We start from the raw sequence: 16,360 nt of genomic DNA, 5'->3' as shown, positions 1-16,360 counted from the left end.
TATCGCGGACTCTCGGGCCCCACTCGGCAGGGCGAGCGAGGCGACCGTGAGCTGGTTTTGCACAGCGCCGTGCCCGCAGCGGGCGGTACCGGGGACCCTGCGCTGACCGAGACGGGGCCGGGGTTCACGTTCGTGACCCTTTCGGGTGCGGGGCAGCTGCCTGCAGGCCGAGCCTCGCCGAACCCCAGCTGCCTCCTTTGTCCAAAGGGCACGACGGGCTTCCCGGCGCGGGGGTCCCACGGGCCGCCCCGCGCTCGCCTTGCACGGACGCCCCCCGCCGGCCGCGGCGCCGCGCGAAGTAGGCGCTCACTAAACCGCAGCTTTTGTTCGCCGCCGCCGGCTCTTCCCGGCCCGGGGCCGCGGCGGGCGGGGGCGGGGGCGGGGGCGGGTCTCGGGGCCTCGGACCCGGAGCCCCGTCCTCCTGCGCCGGCGCAGGTGGGATCCGACCCGCTCCCGAGCCGGGCCGCGACCCCGAGGAGGCGCGCGCCGGGACCTCGCGGGGGGCGGGGCGGGGGCCGGGGGGCCGGGCGCCCGGGCGGGGGCGGGGCGGGGGCGGGGCGCGGCTCTGCGTCACCGGGGCCCGGTTCGCACCTTCGCTGACGTCAGAGCCGAGCGGGGCTGCAGCGCTACGTTCCCGGTGGATGTCTACGTGGGCTGAGTCGTGACTCGGGGCCCGCGGCTGGCGGCTGGCGCTCGCGCTCGCGCTGCGCTTCCCTCTGGCGCCGGCGGGAGAGGCCGGGGGCTCCACCGTCGGGCTCCGCGGGCGGCCCCCGGGGGCACGGGGGGGTCCGGGCCCCGCCATGGAGCCGGAATAGGAAGGGAGCGCGCCCAGCGGTGCTCGGCCGGCGCCCGGGCCCGGAAGGAATCCGGGCGGCCTCCGCGGAGGTGAGCCCGCGCCGCAGGGCCCCGGGGGCGGGCGGCGGGCGGGGGGCGGGGGCGCGGCCGGGGCGGCGCCCGCGGGCTCGGGGCGCGCGGCCGGGGGTGGGGCCTGCTCGCCCTGCGCCCCGGGCGCCGCCGCCCTCCGCTCCCGCGGCCCGGCCGGCCGGACAGCTCGCCCCGCGCCCGCCGCCGCCGCCTCGCGGGTCCCGGCGGCCCCTCGGCTGCGCGCCCCCGGCTGCACCGGCCGGGATCGAGGTGGCTGGGGCGCGCGGGGCGGGGGGCGCGGGGCGCGGGGCGCGGGCCGGGCGGGGCGCGGGGCTGCCGGCCGAGGTCGGAGGTTGCAGGGGCACCTGTGGGGCCGAGACCCGCCGCCACCTGTCCCCGGATCCCCTCCCCCCGTGCCCGGCGCTGGGTCCAGCGGCCCCCAGACCCGGGCCTTCATCAGTGCCTGGCGATCGGAATATACTGTTCGATTTCTGTGTGTGTGTGTGTGTGTGTGAGCGTGAGCGTGAGCGTGAGCGAACGTTCTACTATCGTCGTGCAACAGTTGTGTGAATCTGGGCAGATGACGCCGTCGTCATTGCGTGCTCCGGAGAAGGCCCTCTGCAGCTTCTAACGTGATCCGTCGCGATGGTTTTGGGCAGCGCGGGGAAGAAATGCATAACCAGGGGAGATGCTGGCTCTCAAGGAACTAAAACGGTTTTGCTTCTTTTTGTTTGTTTGTTTTTTACCCCCAGAATGGAATTGCATTTAATTTGTTTTACAGCGATTATACACTCTCGGGGGTGGGGGGGTGGGGCAAAGAATAAGCCCACTGAAAAAGCCCATAGCAATTCCATCCTCAAGGGAGTCGGTAGAACGGTTTGGGGCACGTAAACGCATATTCGTGTTACATAAAGGGGCTCCTAGTGTAATCTGCCTTTTTTTTTGCTGAATGCGTTGTGGCTTTTTTCTGTAGCAGTGCATCAGCGTCCTTCCACTGCCTTGTTAACTTGCACTGATTTGGACCCAAAGCTGGAAGACAGGAATTTTCTTCTTCTCCCTGCACCTTGGCCAGTGGCCAACCTTAGTAGAACTCGTTAGAGATTTGATAAAGTATCACCGCAATGGTCAAGATATTGGATAGAAAAAAGCTGAATTCAGGGTAACAGCCATCTTTTATAAAATACTGTCTGTACTGCTTAATAATGTGAGGCAGTGCTTTTTCAGATTGCAGTTTTCACCCATCGGTGAATTGTGAAATTAATCTTGTGCGTCGTAATTAGCCCTTGAAATTAACGAAGTAAGATAGCATAGAAAATACCAGAATGCATTACATGTAAGGAGGGTATCTTGTAAGCTTTGTTTTAACTGCGTGTGTGTGTGTGTGTGTGTGGGCTGGTGTGTGTATGGGGTGCATGCATGTGAGGGTGCGGGCCTGTGTCACTGCGTGTGTGTGTGTGTGTGTGTGTGTGTGTGTGTATGTGTGCTGGGTTGTGATATAAAATGTATTGCTTCCTCTGTGCCATGCTAATTAAGTTTGAAAGTCACTAATCCGAGGTACTGTCAGCACTCATCTGCGAATGGGAGCAATGATGTAATTAAGCTAAACGTTAGCTTTACTCTTTTCTTTGGAATATGTGACAGTGTTTATTGCAGCAAATTAGATTCCTAATTATTTGTTTTCACGTAATATTAAAACAATCAATTAGCATTCTTGAAAATACAGAGAGGAAGAGTTTTTATGGAAGTTAAGAGGTTAAGAGCATAAACTGCTCAGATTGACCTAGGGTCAAATCCCAGCTACACTGGTTATTGGTGTGTGACCTGCAACAGGAGACTGCTTGTCTCTAAACCTCAGTTTCCTGATTTGTAGAGTGGGAGTTACTGGGACACCAATTTCATAAGGCTGTTTGCTGTTCAGATGGGATAATGCATATATGAAACTGTTGACACGGTGCCTAGCCCAGATTAAGTATTCACCGAAAGTTAGCCATTATTATTTTATTAAGACTGAATGGAGGTGTCCAGGATAATGCGTGTCACCAGATGCATAAGATGGATAATCCAAACAAGTTGGAGGTTGAATATGAGTTAATGTTGTAAGGAGAGGGACAGTGAATTAAAATGAATGGTCTTTTTATTTCATTTGGCTATTGTTTTGTGCTCCCTCCCCAATTGTTTTCCTATTTCTAGACAGGTAATTTAGATGATCGTATTCAGTAAACCAAAGGCCTTTCTATTGTGTTTTTAAATTTAATATTAAGTTGCTGTCTCTCTTGTTAGGCGGTTGAAAAAATATTTCCCATAGGGATTCTGGATTTTGTTAGCTCTTATTTCAAAATACCGCAGTCAGCGTGGGAGACACACACTACAACTCTGAACTCATTTCAGTAGTGTGTTTATCTCTGCAGTGGGTGCAGATTTCAGGTGTGCAAGAAATAGTCCAAAGAAAAAAATAAATGCAATTTTGAGACATTTGTGTTGAAGTCCCCCCAGGCAGTTCAGAGGTCTTTGTTCACGGCCCCAGATCACTTTATGCAGTTTCAAGTGTTTCATAAACCAATGAAATGGAATGTGAGCATTGTCTTTTTAGGATAGCATGATTATTTTTATGAAAAATAAATCGAATACTTTGCACTCAAAAAAAACCCCCACACCATCGCAAGAGTATTTAATTGCGTGTGACAACGTAAAAGGTTGGGGGAAATCTTAAATGTTAGCCCTAATGCTGGTTTTAGAAATATCTTTAAGTTCTTGTTCCGTTTTAGAGGAATCGAAGTGAAAGCTCGATGGTAAATTATGATGTGGTTTATGAAAATATGAAAAAATAGGACTTCAAACTCTGTCCTATCCACAAAAAAACCTCAGCGAAACAACAAAAAACCTTAAACTTGACCTGAAATCAAACATATATACGTTTGTATATCTTAGGTTAGACAAAATATTGATTATGTGTGTATGTATTTTTAAAATCCTCTTAGTGACGAATTTTTAAATAGTTAACTCACCGACTACTGGGTCTTATCTTGTCAGATAAGAGGGCTTTTGTTTTACACAGGTAAAATACTATGCAATCATTAAAGATTTTGTTTTAGAATTATATATAATATCATGTAGAGGTGCTCATTGTATATGGTTAAGTGAAAGAGGAGGCTATAGAATAGACTGTATAGTACCATTCCATTTTTGTAAAAACATGTTTAGAACAAAGAATAAATGATTAATATTAATGGTGGGTGGTAGGATTATGACTGATTTTTATGCTCTTTATTTTTATAATTGTACCATAATAAAAATTTTCATAAAATAAAAGTAATTTTTTAAAGAAAAAAAATTAATGTGTGTTTTCCTAATTTGCAAGCATAAATGAGACTAAGTCTTTGCTCTGAGGGATACTGATCCTTTGAATTTGGATGTTTTTGATATTAACTAATTCTCCAATATTCTAGAAAACGGTGCTGAATATTTGAACTTACCCTGTGAAAAGCTCCTTTGAATAGGGAAGAACCATTGTCCCAGAATTTTCTTAAATTCTATTCTAGAATTTTCTTAAAGCTCTCTGCATTTACTGCTTTCCCAAAATATATCCACATTGCCCAAATATGTAGTCTAAATTCTTAAGTTTTCTTTTAAATAGAATCATGTTGGAACTGAATCGACTTTCTTGCTTTATTGCCCCTTAAATTTTTAAATAAAATCTTAGCTCCAGCTGAACTTGTCAGTTTACTATCTCTAAATGTGCCTTCTCTTTCTTGCTTTTGTGCTTTTGCTTCTTTGTTGCTTGGAATATCTTTTCCTAATCTTTAAGTAAATCCTACCCATTTTCCAATGTACGGTTAGAAAACCATAGCCACTGTGACATTTTGGCACATATTATTTGTGCATTTCTCAGATACCACCTGGTATTTTCGCATTCATTTCCTAATGCCATTTTAAACTTCTTGAGAGCAAGAAAGCTAGTCTATTTCTATCCTTTAACGCTTCTAACATGGAACTCTGCACAGGGTAGGCGCTAAGTATTTCTTTGATAATACAAGGCTGTCACTGGCTCTTTTAAATCCAAGTGTTGGAATTTTTTGTTAACCAATTATTCTGGGTGAGGGGTCAACACACTGCCAACAACAATGTGGAAAAATTAAAAAATGCATAATTTGGGTTAATTGTCAATTGATGGAAATGATAAAGCATTGACAGTGTCTTTCACTGAAATTAACATAAGAGCTGAGTTGTCTGGTTAATCCAGGACCTAAAGTTAATTTCATGTAAATATTTCTTTCAAACATTTCTATGAACATTTCTCCTATGGGGTTAAGCATCTTTGTTCTTAACCTTACCAGAGACCCAGTTTATTCTTTTGCAGCTGCTTGTTCCTGGAACCCAGAGATATGAAATATTTGTTGGTGGGTTATATGGGTGGGCCGTTACAATTACTCTGCTCCAGAGCATTTTAGGAGTGCATGTGGGATTCAGTGAGTCATAGTACGTAAAGTGCTTTGTGTTTCTTTTCCTCCCATTGAAACAAAATTGTATTATTTTTCAAATTTATCTATGACTGGGGGGTATTTACTTGACCAATGGTAGATACTTAGGGGCTTATCTTTTTTTTTTTAATTGCTTTAATTTACAGATGTTTGCCAGGACTAATACGGCTGATGTAATACCTGTCCTTTCCTGCTCAAGGTAGGTGATTTGTTACTTTATCAAGATACCAGGTACCAGTAGAATTCAGAATTGGTATTCGGTCATGAAAGATAATATAACCCCAGACCCCAAAGAAATGATCCCTTTAATAAGTGAGAATTTTATTAGTACGTAAAAAATGACGACTTATGTAATTGCTTCAGCCTGTCTCAGAATCACCTTAGAGCATTTTAAATACGCATAATGTGCATGTGCCTGGCTCCCTGCCAGGCGATTTTGATTCCGTAGGTTTTTCAGGTGGGGTTCCTAGCATGCAAAGTTTTAAAAATGCCCATCAGGTGCTTCTGAGTCATTGTAGCTCATTGTCATAGTGGCATGTATGTGACACAAGATGATAGAAATGTCGTAGAAATGTCAGATAATAATACCATGGGAATTGAAGGCTGTAAGTACTGAAGATCAAGAAAATAATTTAAAGGAGTTTAATTTTGTGTATGTATGATAGTAGACTCATACTTTAATTTTGCCTTTCATTTAATGATGGTTTTGTTTGTTTACAGAAGGGAGACTTTCTTTCTTTCTTTCTTTCTTTCTTTCTTTCTTTCTTTCTTTCTTTCTTTCTTTTTTTCTTTCTTTCTCTGTGTGTGTGTGTGTTTTTAGATTTTTAAAAAAATGTATTCATTTGACAGAGGAAGCACAGGCAGGGGGAACGGGAGAAGCAGGCTCCTGGCTGAGCAGGGAGCTCAGTGTGGGGCTCAATCCCAGCACCCTGGGATCATGACCCGAGCTGAAGGCAGATGCTTAAGTGACAGAGCCATCTAGGCGCCCCTTAGTGATTGTTTTAAATATATTTTGAATAAAGCACTTAAAAGCTTGTCACTTTACGATTTACAAAGTGCAGGTTTAAGTGCTAGGGTTCTCTCAGCCCGAAAATTGCCGTATCTATAAATACAACTTAAAGCTTGCTTCATTTTGTTGCTTCAGGCTAATAAATGAAGTAAATAATGGGGAAAACACCAGATTTTAAGTAAGTCATTATTATATATTTTCTATTTTAGAGGCTGGTTTAATTGATTTATTTTCCCCGTAAGTGTGGAAGTCAGAAAGTCAAAGTTTCTCATAATAGGAAGTAACAGGTAAGTGAATGTTATGATAGCATTTTGATTTAATAGAGCTCTTCTGTTTTCATTGACTTCAAGGCTGTGATTTCATTTTTAAAGGTTGATATTAATGAGTAACCTTTCTGTGTTGGAGGATCACCTTATCAGAAATACTCAACACTTTATAGGATTATTCTGTTATGTATTCTCCAATAGACAAGAATGTTTAAAATAATTAGAATTAACACTTGATGAAATTATTATTTAAAATTCAGTTTTCAATTTAACAAAACACAGCCAAGAAACCTGAAATTGTGTTAATTTATTATTTAAGATAATAATTAATTGTAAATGCTTTGTGTCAGTGAATGAATCGGCTATGTATCAGAATTACTTGGGGAATTAAAAAAAATTCTAAATTCTAGGCTCTGTCTCAGTCCTACTAAATCAGAATTTGGGGGGATGATTTTGATATTAAGCCTTGCTTGTGAACCACTGCAATATGTAATGTTGAAGGATTATAGTTTTAAGGGGTAGAAATTTGGAAACCTTTTTCTTTGTGAGAAATCTCATTTCACCATTTGGAAAAAATCTCCTCTTATGTAGTTTGATCTATGTGGTTGTCAGAAGAGAAGTGTCTTGTGTTTCAGTCACAAATTAATTGTTATTTTGATTTTCAGACTCTGTCAGAGAATTTATTTAAAAACCTACCCCTTTAAAAAAAAAAAAAAACCTGCCCCTTTGTGGCTTAAGCAGAAAACACGTGGTATTTTTATTCTTGTGACAGAATTAGACGTTAGGTGTAACACTGAGAGTTCACATGATGTGGGATTTTGTGTAAGAACATAATGGGAAAAATTAATGAGCCTCATTTGCAAATAGTAAATATACTATAATAACAACTTAGAGGTAGGATTTGTCTTTACAAATTGAGTACTGAACCAGTTCCTAAAAAATTTCACAAGTTATCAGAAAATTGATAAAAAATTTGGTTCAGGCTCCCAGTATTGACAACAGACTGTTCATGTAGAAGATGCACAGCTCTCTTGGGGGACGTGGGTGGTTCAAGTCATGATCCCTAGGATCCCTGCTCAGTGGGGAGTGTACTTCTCCCTCCCTCTGCAGCTCCCCCTGCTTGTGCTCGCTCTCTCTCAAATAAATAAAATCAAAGATTTTATTTATTCATGAGAGACAGAGAGAGAGAGAGAGAGAGAGAGAGAGAGAGAGGCAGAGACACAGGCAGAGGGAGAAGCAGACTCCACGCAGGGAGCCCAATGTGGGACTCGATCCCGGTCTCCAGGATCATGCCCCAGGCTAAAGGCAGTGCTAAACCACTGAGCCACCTGGGCTGCCCAAAATATTTTTCTTTTAAATATTTTATTTATTTATAGGAGAGAGAGAGAGATAGCAGGTGAGAATAAGAGCAGGGGGGAAGAAGGAGAAGTAGGCTCCCCATGGAACAGGAAGCCTGATGCAGGGCTGGGGCTGGATCTCAGGATTCCAGGATCATGATCTGAGCCAAAGGCAGATGCTCAAACAACCAGAGCACCCAGGCATCCCTAAAATCTTAAAAAAAAAAAAAGATGCACAGCTCTCCTATGTATTCCGGGGTCACTGATCGATTCGGTAGCTCATGGCAGCCTTATCTAATTTCATAATTATTAGAAATCAGAGTGCGTCGGACTCAAGAATGAATTTCTGTTCTCTGATATTATCAAAGCTATTTTCCTCATGGTAGTAAGGAATTATTGTTTTTGCCATTTTCTTTTTTTCAGTTTGAGTATTCCAGGACAGTAGCTGTTTGACTTCAATTATTCAACATGCAGAGCAGACAAGGATACTGCAGCTATTGCTGTGTGCGCTACAATAACCTGGAACAGGTGAGAGGGTCCTGTAAATGTGCTTATACCTCAGGAGACCTAGTCCTGACTTTCTCTTATATCTTATTATATTCATTTATTCACCCATTGAACAGATCATGTTGTGAGTCTTCTAGTTGGTAGATACTGTTTAAGCTCCTCAGGTTATGACTATCAACAAATCCAGGTCTCTTTCCTTCATGAAGCTTTCTTTGTACTGTGGTAAGACAGAAAATAGTACGTATTTCGTACAGAATGTGTCAGATTGCTTTTTTTAAAAAAAAAAGATTTTGTTTTTTTATTCACACAGAGAAAGAGGCAGAGACATAGGCAGAGGGAAAAGCAGGCTCCCCATGGGGAGCCCAATGTGGGACTCAATCCCAGGACCCCCGGGATCACACCCTGAGCCAAAGGCAGATGCTCAACCCCTGAGCCACCCAGGTGCCCCAGAATATGTCGGATTGTGATAAATGTTATGAGGCAAATAGAGAAGAGAGTGCAGTTTTAGATAGGGTGGCTGAGTGAGGTTAAGGAAGTGACATTTGAGTTGAGATTTGAACGAAGCATGGGGATATGAGCTTGCTTATATCTGGGGGAAGAATTTCTAGGTAGAGGGAAGAGAGAGCCAAGACAGAGACCCCAAGGCAGAGGGCTGGTTAGCATGCTAATCGAAAGCCAAGAACCAGTGTGGCTGCAGTGCTGGTAAGGTGGAGCATAGGTGTTAGGTAAGAGGTGAAGAATTCAGACGATTAGATTCTATAAGACATTATAGAATAAGGGAAGGACTTTGAAGTTCATGTTTTCACACACGAACATTTTAGTTTTGCTGTAGTTAAATGTAGCTCCCCCCCCCCACCCCCCGCCAATAGTTGCTTATGTTTTTGGTGTCACAAAAGATTGCCTAATCCGAGGTCCTGCAGATTTATGCCTCATAATTTCCTGGAAGATTTTTATAGTTTTTGTTCTTACATTTAGGTCTTTGGTTAATTTTCAGTCAATTTTTTTATACGTTGTGATTTTAATTACCTTCTAAAAACCCTGTCTCTAAATACAGTCACATTGGGAGTTAGAATGTCAACATATGAATTGGGCGGGGGGGGGTACACAGTTCAGTCTGTAGCAATTATATTGATTTGAGTTTTAGCTCTTAAACCAATTTGGTATCCCTGGGCTAAATCCCACTTGGTCATGGTGTTTAATCCTTCTGTATGTTACTGGATTTGGTTCGCCAGTATTTTGTTGAGGATTTTTACATCTATATTCATAAGGGATATTGTTTGTAGCTCTCTTTTATTGTGATGTCTTTGGTTTTGGTATTGGGGCTTCATAGAATGAATTGAGTAGTGTTCCTTTCTTTTCTTTGTGTGGGAAGAGTTTGTAAAGCATTGTATGAGGACATTTTGAAATAAATATTCATGGTAATAGTAGCTGTAGTCTTCTGAGTGGGAGTCTTAACTTGGAAGAGTCTCAGGGTTTACTTCAGGGTCTAAGCTGAGGAATTGTGTCATAGGTGAAGTAATAATATAATGAAGCTCTGGTCCTGCTAGTGCTAAACTGTTTAATTCTAAGTGCTATCTAAGATTAGTAATACATAAAAATTCAGCTGTTTAGTAGCATCTGTTTTGTCAACAGTCATTTAAATTCATACTAAGGAAAAATTTTTACTATGGTGATTCCCACATCTGTGTCTTTTTACAAAAAAATTTTTTTCTAATGCTGTTTAAATACATGAGGCAGCAGATAATAAATCTCAGAGCTCTCTTTAGTTAGTGTTTCTGTCATGATTGATAAATTATATCATCACTTGACTGGAAGATTATTTGTTGAATTTTTGATATTAATAAAACATACTAAATCTTTATAAGTTCTATTCAGTAAGCAGTCTTAGCTTTTTGCTTAAGGTTCAAAACATTTTTAGATATTCGGATACTCATGCATTTAATAGATATTAAAAAAGACTGTTTAGGACAGTCAATTTGTGCTAAGTATAAAGGCTTAAATAAATAAATTAATAAAAGGAAAAATTTCATGGCTTTGGAGAACTTTGTATTTGGGGAAATACAGGGCCCAGATCTAGCTGAATATTCAACAGAAAAAATGGAAACCAAAAGATAGACTATAACTGCCAGCTTAGAATTCTATGCTTAATAAATATGTCCTTGAAAAAAAAAGAAATAGAAATATTTTCTGAAAACAAAAATTAAGAGAATTTGTCAACAGCAGACTCTTACTGAAGGAAATCCTACAAAGAATTCTTCAGATAGAAGGAAAATGATTCCTGTTGGAATCTCAGAGACAGGAATGCATGAAGATCAGTGGAAAGGTACTAGGTGATCTAAATGAGCAGTATCTCATGAGGTTAACAACAATGTCATAGAAACTGGAAAGAAAGTAAACCAAGTTCAATCCTTGCTCAAGAAGAGAGTAAAAGTAGAAGTAAATTTAGATCTTGGTAGGTCAGGTCTGCTTGCTATAATCTGTTACCACTAATAGAAAAAGTGCCTAATCTATAACTAACTGCCAAATTAACAGAAAGAGAAAACTTGGAATAATAAAAAGCAGTCCACAAGAAGGCAAAAAAGAACAGAAATAGGGATATCGGCTAGGCAAGAATAATAAAAACAGATTTAAAAATAAAAACAGATTAAATCTAGATATATCAGTAATGTATTAAGTGAAAATAGACTTGGTGCTTGAGTTAAAACTATATTCAATATTTTATTGGAGGTTCTAGGCAGGGAAATAAGGAAAGAGAAAGAAGTTGAAATGTAATTAAGATTAGATAAAAAGAAACAAAACTGTTATTATTTGTGCATAGTGTGATTATGGACATAGAAAATCCTCAAGATACCTGGGCAAACTATTAAAATTGATAAATGAGTTTACTTTTGGTTTTTTATTTTTTAATTTTTTTGATAAGTGAGTTTAAAGAGCTTCTTGGGCCAACATAAAAAGAAATTGTATTCTTATGAAAAAGATACAACAGAATCAAAGAACATCAACTCTTCAGGAATAAATTAACAAAATATGTATAAGGTTTTTATTTAGGAAAGTATAAATATCGAGAGAAACTTAAATATTAAGTAATTGGTGTGATATACTGTGTTCATGGATTAAAAAAAAATCAATGTTACAAATATGTCATTTCTCCCCAAACATACATATTGACTCAGTGAAATTCCAAATAAAATTCAGGAAAAATTGTGTTTAATGGAAATTAAGCCAATTCTGAAAATATGTATGTACATGCAAAAGGCTAAGAAGAACTAGGATAATCTTGAAGGAGAAGAACAACAAAACCAGAAGTAATAAATACCAAATTTATTACTAAACTACAATCTTAAGACAATGGTGCAAAGTTAGAAAGATTATGGAAATAAACCAGAAACTCCAGAAACAAGACACATAGATATTTGATTTGTGACAAATGTGGCACTACAGAACAGTGAGGACAGGACTTAATTCATTTAAATGGTACTGGGTCAATTGGTTATCTCTATGGAGAAGAAGAAATGAATCTCTATCACTAAATCAATCTGGATACAAAGGTCAATTCCAAGTAGATGATAGATGTAAATATTGTAGGTAAAACAGTAAAACTTCTAGAAATAAATAGGAGAAAATCTTCATGATTTTGAGGTAGGGCGACAAAGAAAAAAATCGGTAAGTTGGACTTCAGTAAAGTTAAGAAAATGGGAGGTGATTAAGAAAGTGGAAAAGCTGTGGATTTACTCTGTATGTGTGTGTAGGCACAAATAAACTATGAATGCCCCCTCCCACAAAGGAAAATAAAGTGAAGAGGTAAGCCACAGAGAGAAAGGATGATACTTGAAACACACATAATTGAACGAGGAGCTCATGTCCAGAATAAATAATTACTATAATTCATTATAAAAATGAACATGCACTTGAAAGACAGGAAGAGACGTGAACAGACGCACTGTAAATGAAGATAGCCAGGTGGCCAGAAAAATGAAGCTATCACAAAAATTGCAAATTAAAGCAACACTGATATGACCTTAACCCCCCACTTCAGTCGCTAAAATTAAAGAGACTGACAATGGCAAGTGTTGATGAGAGAGAGGAATGGAAACTATGATGCATTGCTGGGGAGGGTACAAATTGGTAGGCCACTTCGGAAGACTAGTGAACACAGGGTACTAAAGCTGAGCGTATGCAGACCTTATGACGCCGAAGTTCCACGCCTAGTAATGCACTCAACAAAAATGTGTGCACATGGACGTTCCAAAAGTCACAGATAAGTTTTTTGTAGTATAATTTGTCATAGCCATGAGCTGTGAAAGACACGTATGTCCATCAAGAATGGAATGAATAAATAATATGATATATTGCTCTACAGAAATTAAAATGAACAGACTGCAGGTAATAAGGATGAGTATTACCAATGTGGAGTGAAAGAAGACGAATGTAAAAGAGTATCTACATTGTATGACATTGTATGACTGTACTTCTAAAAATTCAGAAACTTTCCAAACTAATCTCTATCGTTAAAATTTAGATAATTTGGGGGAAGAGGGAAAGAATATTAGATTGGTATGGGACGTTGGAGGGGTTCTGGGTGCTTAATTAGTTTTTCACAGATCGACGGTTATGGATGTGTTTATTTTACGATAATTTATTGAGCTATATACATAGGACTCGTGCACTTTTCCTTACGTAAATGTCAATTCAGAAAGTTGAACAAAACGGACATCTTCTGGGATAAATAGTGTGGTGTTTTCTGGGGTTTGTGTCAGTGCAGCTTCTCCATTCATGTTGCCTTTTTAAAATGTTTACTGTGGCACAGGATGAGGTTGCATTTTAACTGAACCTTTGTTTCCTTGTCAGTTTGTTCCCTTCCTGAACAAGGCAGGCTAGGGTACTGGGCTGTGGGGAACTTGGAGGCCAGAAAGTCCTGAGACCGTCATACTTGAGAGTGTTACTGCGGCTAAGGCAGCCTCAGAGTAGACTACGACAACTCCAGTTGTCATAGTTGTAATAGTGGTTGGGAGCTAGCAACCTGTTTTAAGTTCTTTTGGCATCTCCACTCTGATATTTAAAACATGGCTTTTCCCAGGTATTGTTAAATGAAAACATGTTCTTAAATTGTTGTGAATAACTCATGTTGGAAATATGGCATTAGCAGTAGCATGATGTAGGGAAAGAGGAGAAGCTTTAGAGTTAAACACAGATGGAAATCCTGGCTAGATACTCAGCTTGAGACAGTTTACTCTGACTCTGTGCTTTAATTTCTTTATATCAACATGGGGACAGGATTCCTACTCAGTGAAAATTCAATGAGATTACTATGTGAACGGAGTAGCACTGTGATATGTTATAGGTGCTCAGTGGATTTGAGATTTCTTTCCCATCCCTCTTGATAGTTCACTGAATAACACTTGTGAACACAGACTCTTTCTGTGGAGAGGATTCACAACAACAAAAAATTTGTGTAGTTATTACAATATTCTGTGTAAGGATTTGTAATCTGTGAAGAAAAATGATGGACTTTTTTTGAATTAGTCTTCAGCTTTTACAAATACAGTGATCCAACCCTCTTCTCTCTTTTAACAGATTTTTATTTTAAAAATATTTGCTTGGTACAAATACAAGAATGCATAAGAAAAGGTTGAAAATTACCTATAAATATACCTCACAGATGTAAATGGCTTTTAAGGTTTTGGTGTATTTTCTTCCACTGACGTGTCTGTGTATTTTATTTTATTTTATTGGTCTGTACGTTTTAAAACCATAGTTTCAGGTAAAAGCATACATGTGATTTTTGCATCTGCCATTTATCTCTTAATATCTAACATTTCTCCATGTTATTTAAAATTTTTTGTATTGTAGATAGCTGTGTGGTATTATTAGGTCATATTATACATTTTACTATTAGACACCTTGGAGATTTCCAGTTTTTTATTATTATGCTGTGATAAGCATCTTTTTTCCATTAATCATCCACATTTAAGATGATTTCCTCAGGAGAGATTTAGAGAAATGTAATTACTATATTGAAGGGAAAGATAACTTCTGTGGTTTTTAGAAACACATTTTAGAATTGCTTTATAGAAAGGGTTTATCAATTTATACTTCTATCAGGAGTATCTAACTGAATCCATTTGTGAAACTCTCACTACTAATGAGTATTACCTGTTTAAAACTATGTAGTATTTTTTCTTTTAATAGCATATGTCCAGTGCTCAGCACAGATACTTGACCACACAGAATCGACAACGGATGGGTACCACTAGTTTGATGGAACGTTTCTTGCAGGATGTACTCCGTCACCACCCATATCATTCTCAAGAAAGCAGGTAAAGTAGTTGGGTAGAGTTATATTAATACAGTTATTACATGTTACAGTAGATGTTTGTGTGAACTTTCTAGTACTTCTAATAATAAAAAAGATTATTTATTCATGAGAGACACAGAGAGAAAGAGAGAGGCAGAGACGCAGGCAGAGGGAGAAGCAGGCCCCCTGCAAGGAGCCCGATGTGGGACTCGATCCCGGATACGGGGATCACGCCCTGAACCGAAGGCTGACGCCCAACCTCTGAGCCACGGAGGAGTCCCCTAAAGTGAATCTTTTGATTAAGGAATATAAAGTGAAATTTTACCTAGTAACTTCTCTTTGCTATTATTTTAAAACTTTTTTCTAGCTTAGATAAGAAACTTCACTACAAAAGATAATGGACTACACCATGTTTTTTTCTAAATAAAAGCCTTAGGCCAATAACTATACATCATTAAGGTGTTCTATTAAGTATGTCATAGGATTAAGCAGGGGCAAAAGGTATGGGCAGAAATTGCTTTTAAATGATTAGGAACAGGGGACCCCTGGGTGGCGCAGCGGTTTGGCGCCTGCCTTTGGCCCAGGGCGCGATCCTGGAGACCCGGGATCGAATCCCACGTCGGGCTCCCGGTGCATGGAGCCTGCTTCTCCCTCTGCCTGTGTCTCTGCCTCTCTCTCTCTCTCTGTGTGACTATCATAAATAAATAAAAAAAATTAAAAAAAAATAAATGATTAGGAACAGATATGTTGGTGACAGTAGCAGAGTAAGGGTGGTTTAAGTAAAAACTGAGTCAATTCTATATTAACTGAACTATTTGCTACCTGAATAGAAGAGATATCAAATAGAATTGGCTTTTTAATGATCTGTCAGTATCTTGATAGCTTTTTCTTGTGTCAGTTTTTTGGTTGTTTTAATAAAAATAAATATTTTTGATAATATATAAGAGTTAATGTCCTGTGTTCAAAACATTGGTAGAAGGTTGGATTAATTAAGTAGTGCTGCAAGTTTACAGCTATAGTTGTACAAGGAAAAGCAAAATAGAGTTATTGGCAGATCTGTGCAGAATTAGTTGAGATAAGCACCAGCAGTAGAAAAAGGATAAACTTCTTGAATGATTTGCAAGTCACAACCCAGAATTTTGCAAATGGGGAAAAGTTTAAATGGGGGAAAAATTAAAAAAATAAATGTTTTTTCTTAGCTGCTGGAAAGATAGACCATCTTGGGGTCAGTATAAATTTCCAGTTTATAGCTTGTGTAAGCAATGCTTCAACAGACATATTTGTACATACAACTATTTTTGTGGTATAGATTCCTAGAACTTGAACTTCTGGGCTAAAGTTTCTAGGCCTTAAAAAATACTTTTAATTTTTTAACCTTTCATTTTGGAATAATTTCAGGCTTACAGAAATGTTGCAAAACTGATCCGAGGAATTCTTGTATAACTTTCACCTGACTTCTTCAAATGTGAAATCTAAAATAATGACAGTATAATGATTAAATCCATGAAATTACATTGATGACATACTAAAGTATAGACCTTCTTCAGATTTTGTCAGTTGTCTCAAAAACGTCCTTTTTTTAGAACCAGGATTCAGTGGAGGAT

At 40.0% G+C, this 16,360-nt stretch overlaps 1 protein-coding gene across 3 annotated transcripts in view; it reads left to right on the top strand.

The window, feature by feature from the left end:
* The first annotated feature begins 648 nt into the window (after positions 1-648).
* Positions 649-16,360, top strand: part of ZDBF2 (zinc finger DBF-type containing 2) — a 28,192-nt gene continuing 12,480 nt past the window's right edge. Inside the window, exons 1-6 of one of the 3 annotated variants that reach the window (XM_077885372.1) lie at positions 1,266-1,578; positions 1,838-2,023; positions 5,489-5,541; positions 6,561-6,638; positions 8,378-8,482; positions 14,651-14,778. In XM_077885372.1, coding sequence (XP_077741498.1) covers positions 8,423-8,482; positions 14,651-14,778 — 188 coding nt within the window. In that variant the 5' untranslated portion in view covers positions 1,266-1,578; positions 1,838-2,023; positions 5,489-5,541; positions 6,561-6,638; positions 8,378-8,422. Of the gene's footprint in view, positions 886-1,265; positions 1,579-1,837; positions 2,024-5,488; positions 5,542-6,560; positions 6,639-8,377; positions 8,483-14,650; positions 14,779-16,360 lie in introns of those variants that run through there. The other 2 variants (XM_077885371.1, XM_077885373.1) reach the window with 2 other exon arrangements.

The sequence above is a fragment of the Canis aureus genome, chromosome 36 (assembly GCF_053574225.1).
Source record: "Canis aureus isolate CA01 chromosome 36, VMU_Caureus_v.1.0, whole genome shotgun sequence".
In the NCBI taxonomy this organism is placed as follows: domain Eukaryota; kingdom Metazoa; phylum Chordata; class Mammalia; order Carnivora; family Canidae; genus Canis; species Canis aureus.
The sequence above is the reverse complement of the archived record's forward strand: the minus strand, read 5'-3'. Positions and strand labels throughout refer to the sequence as shown.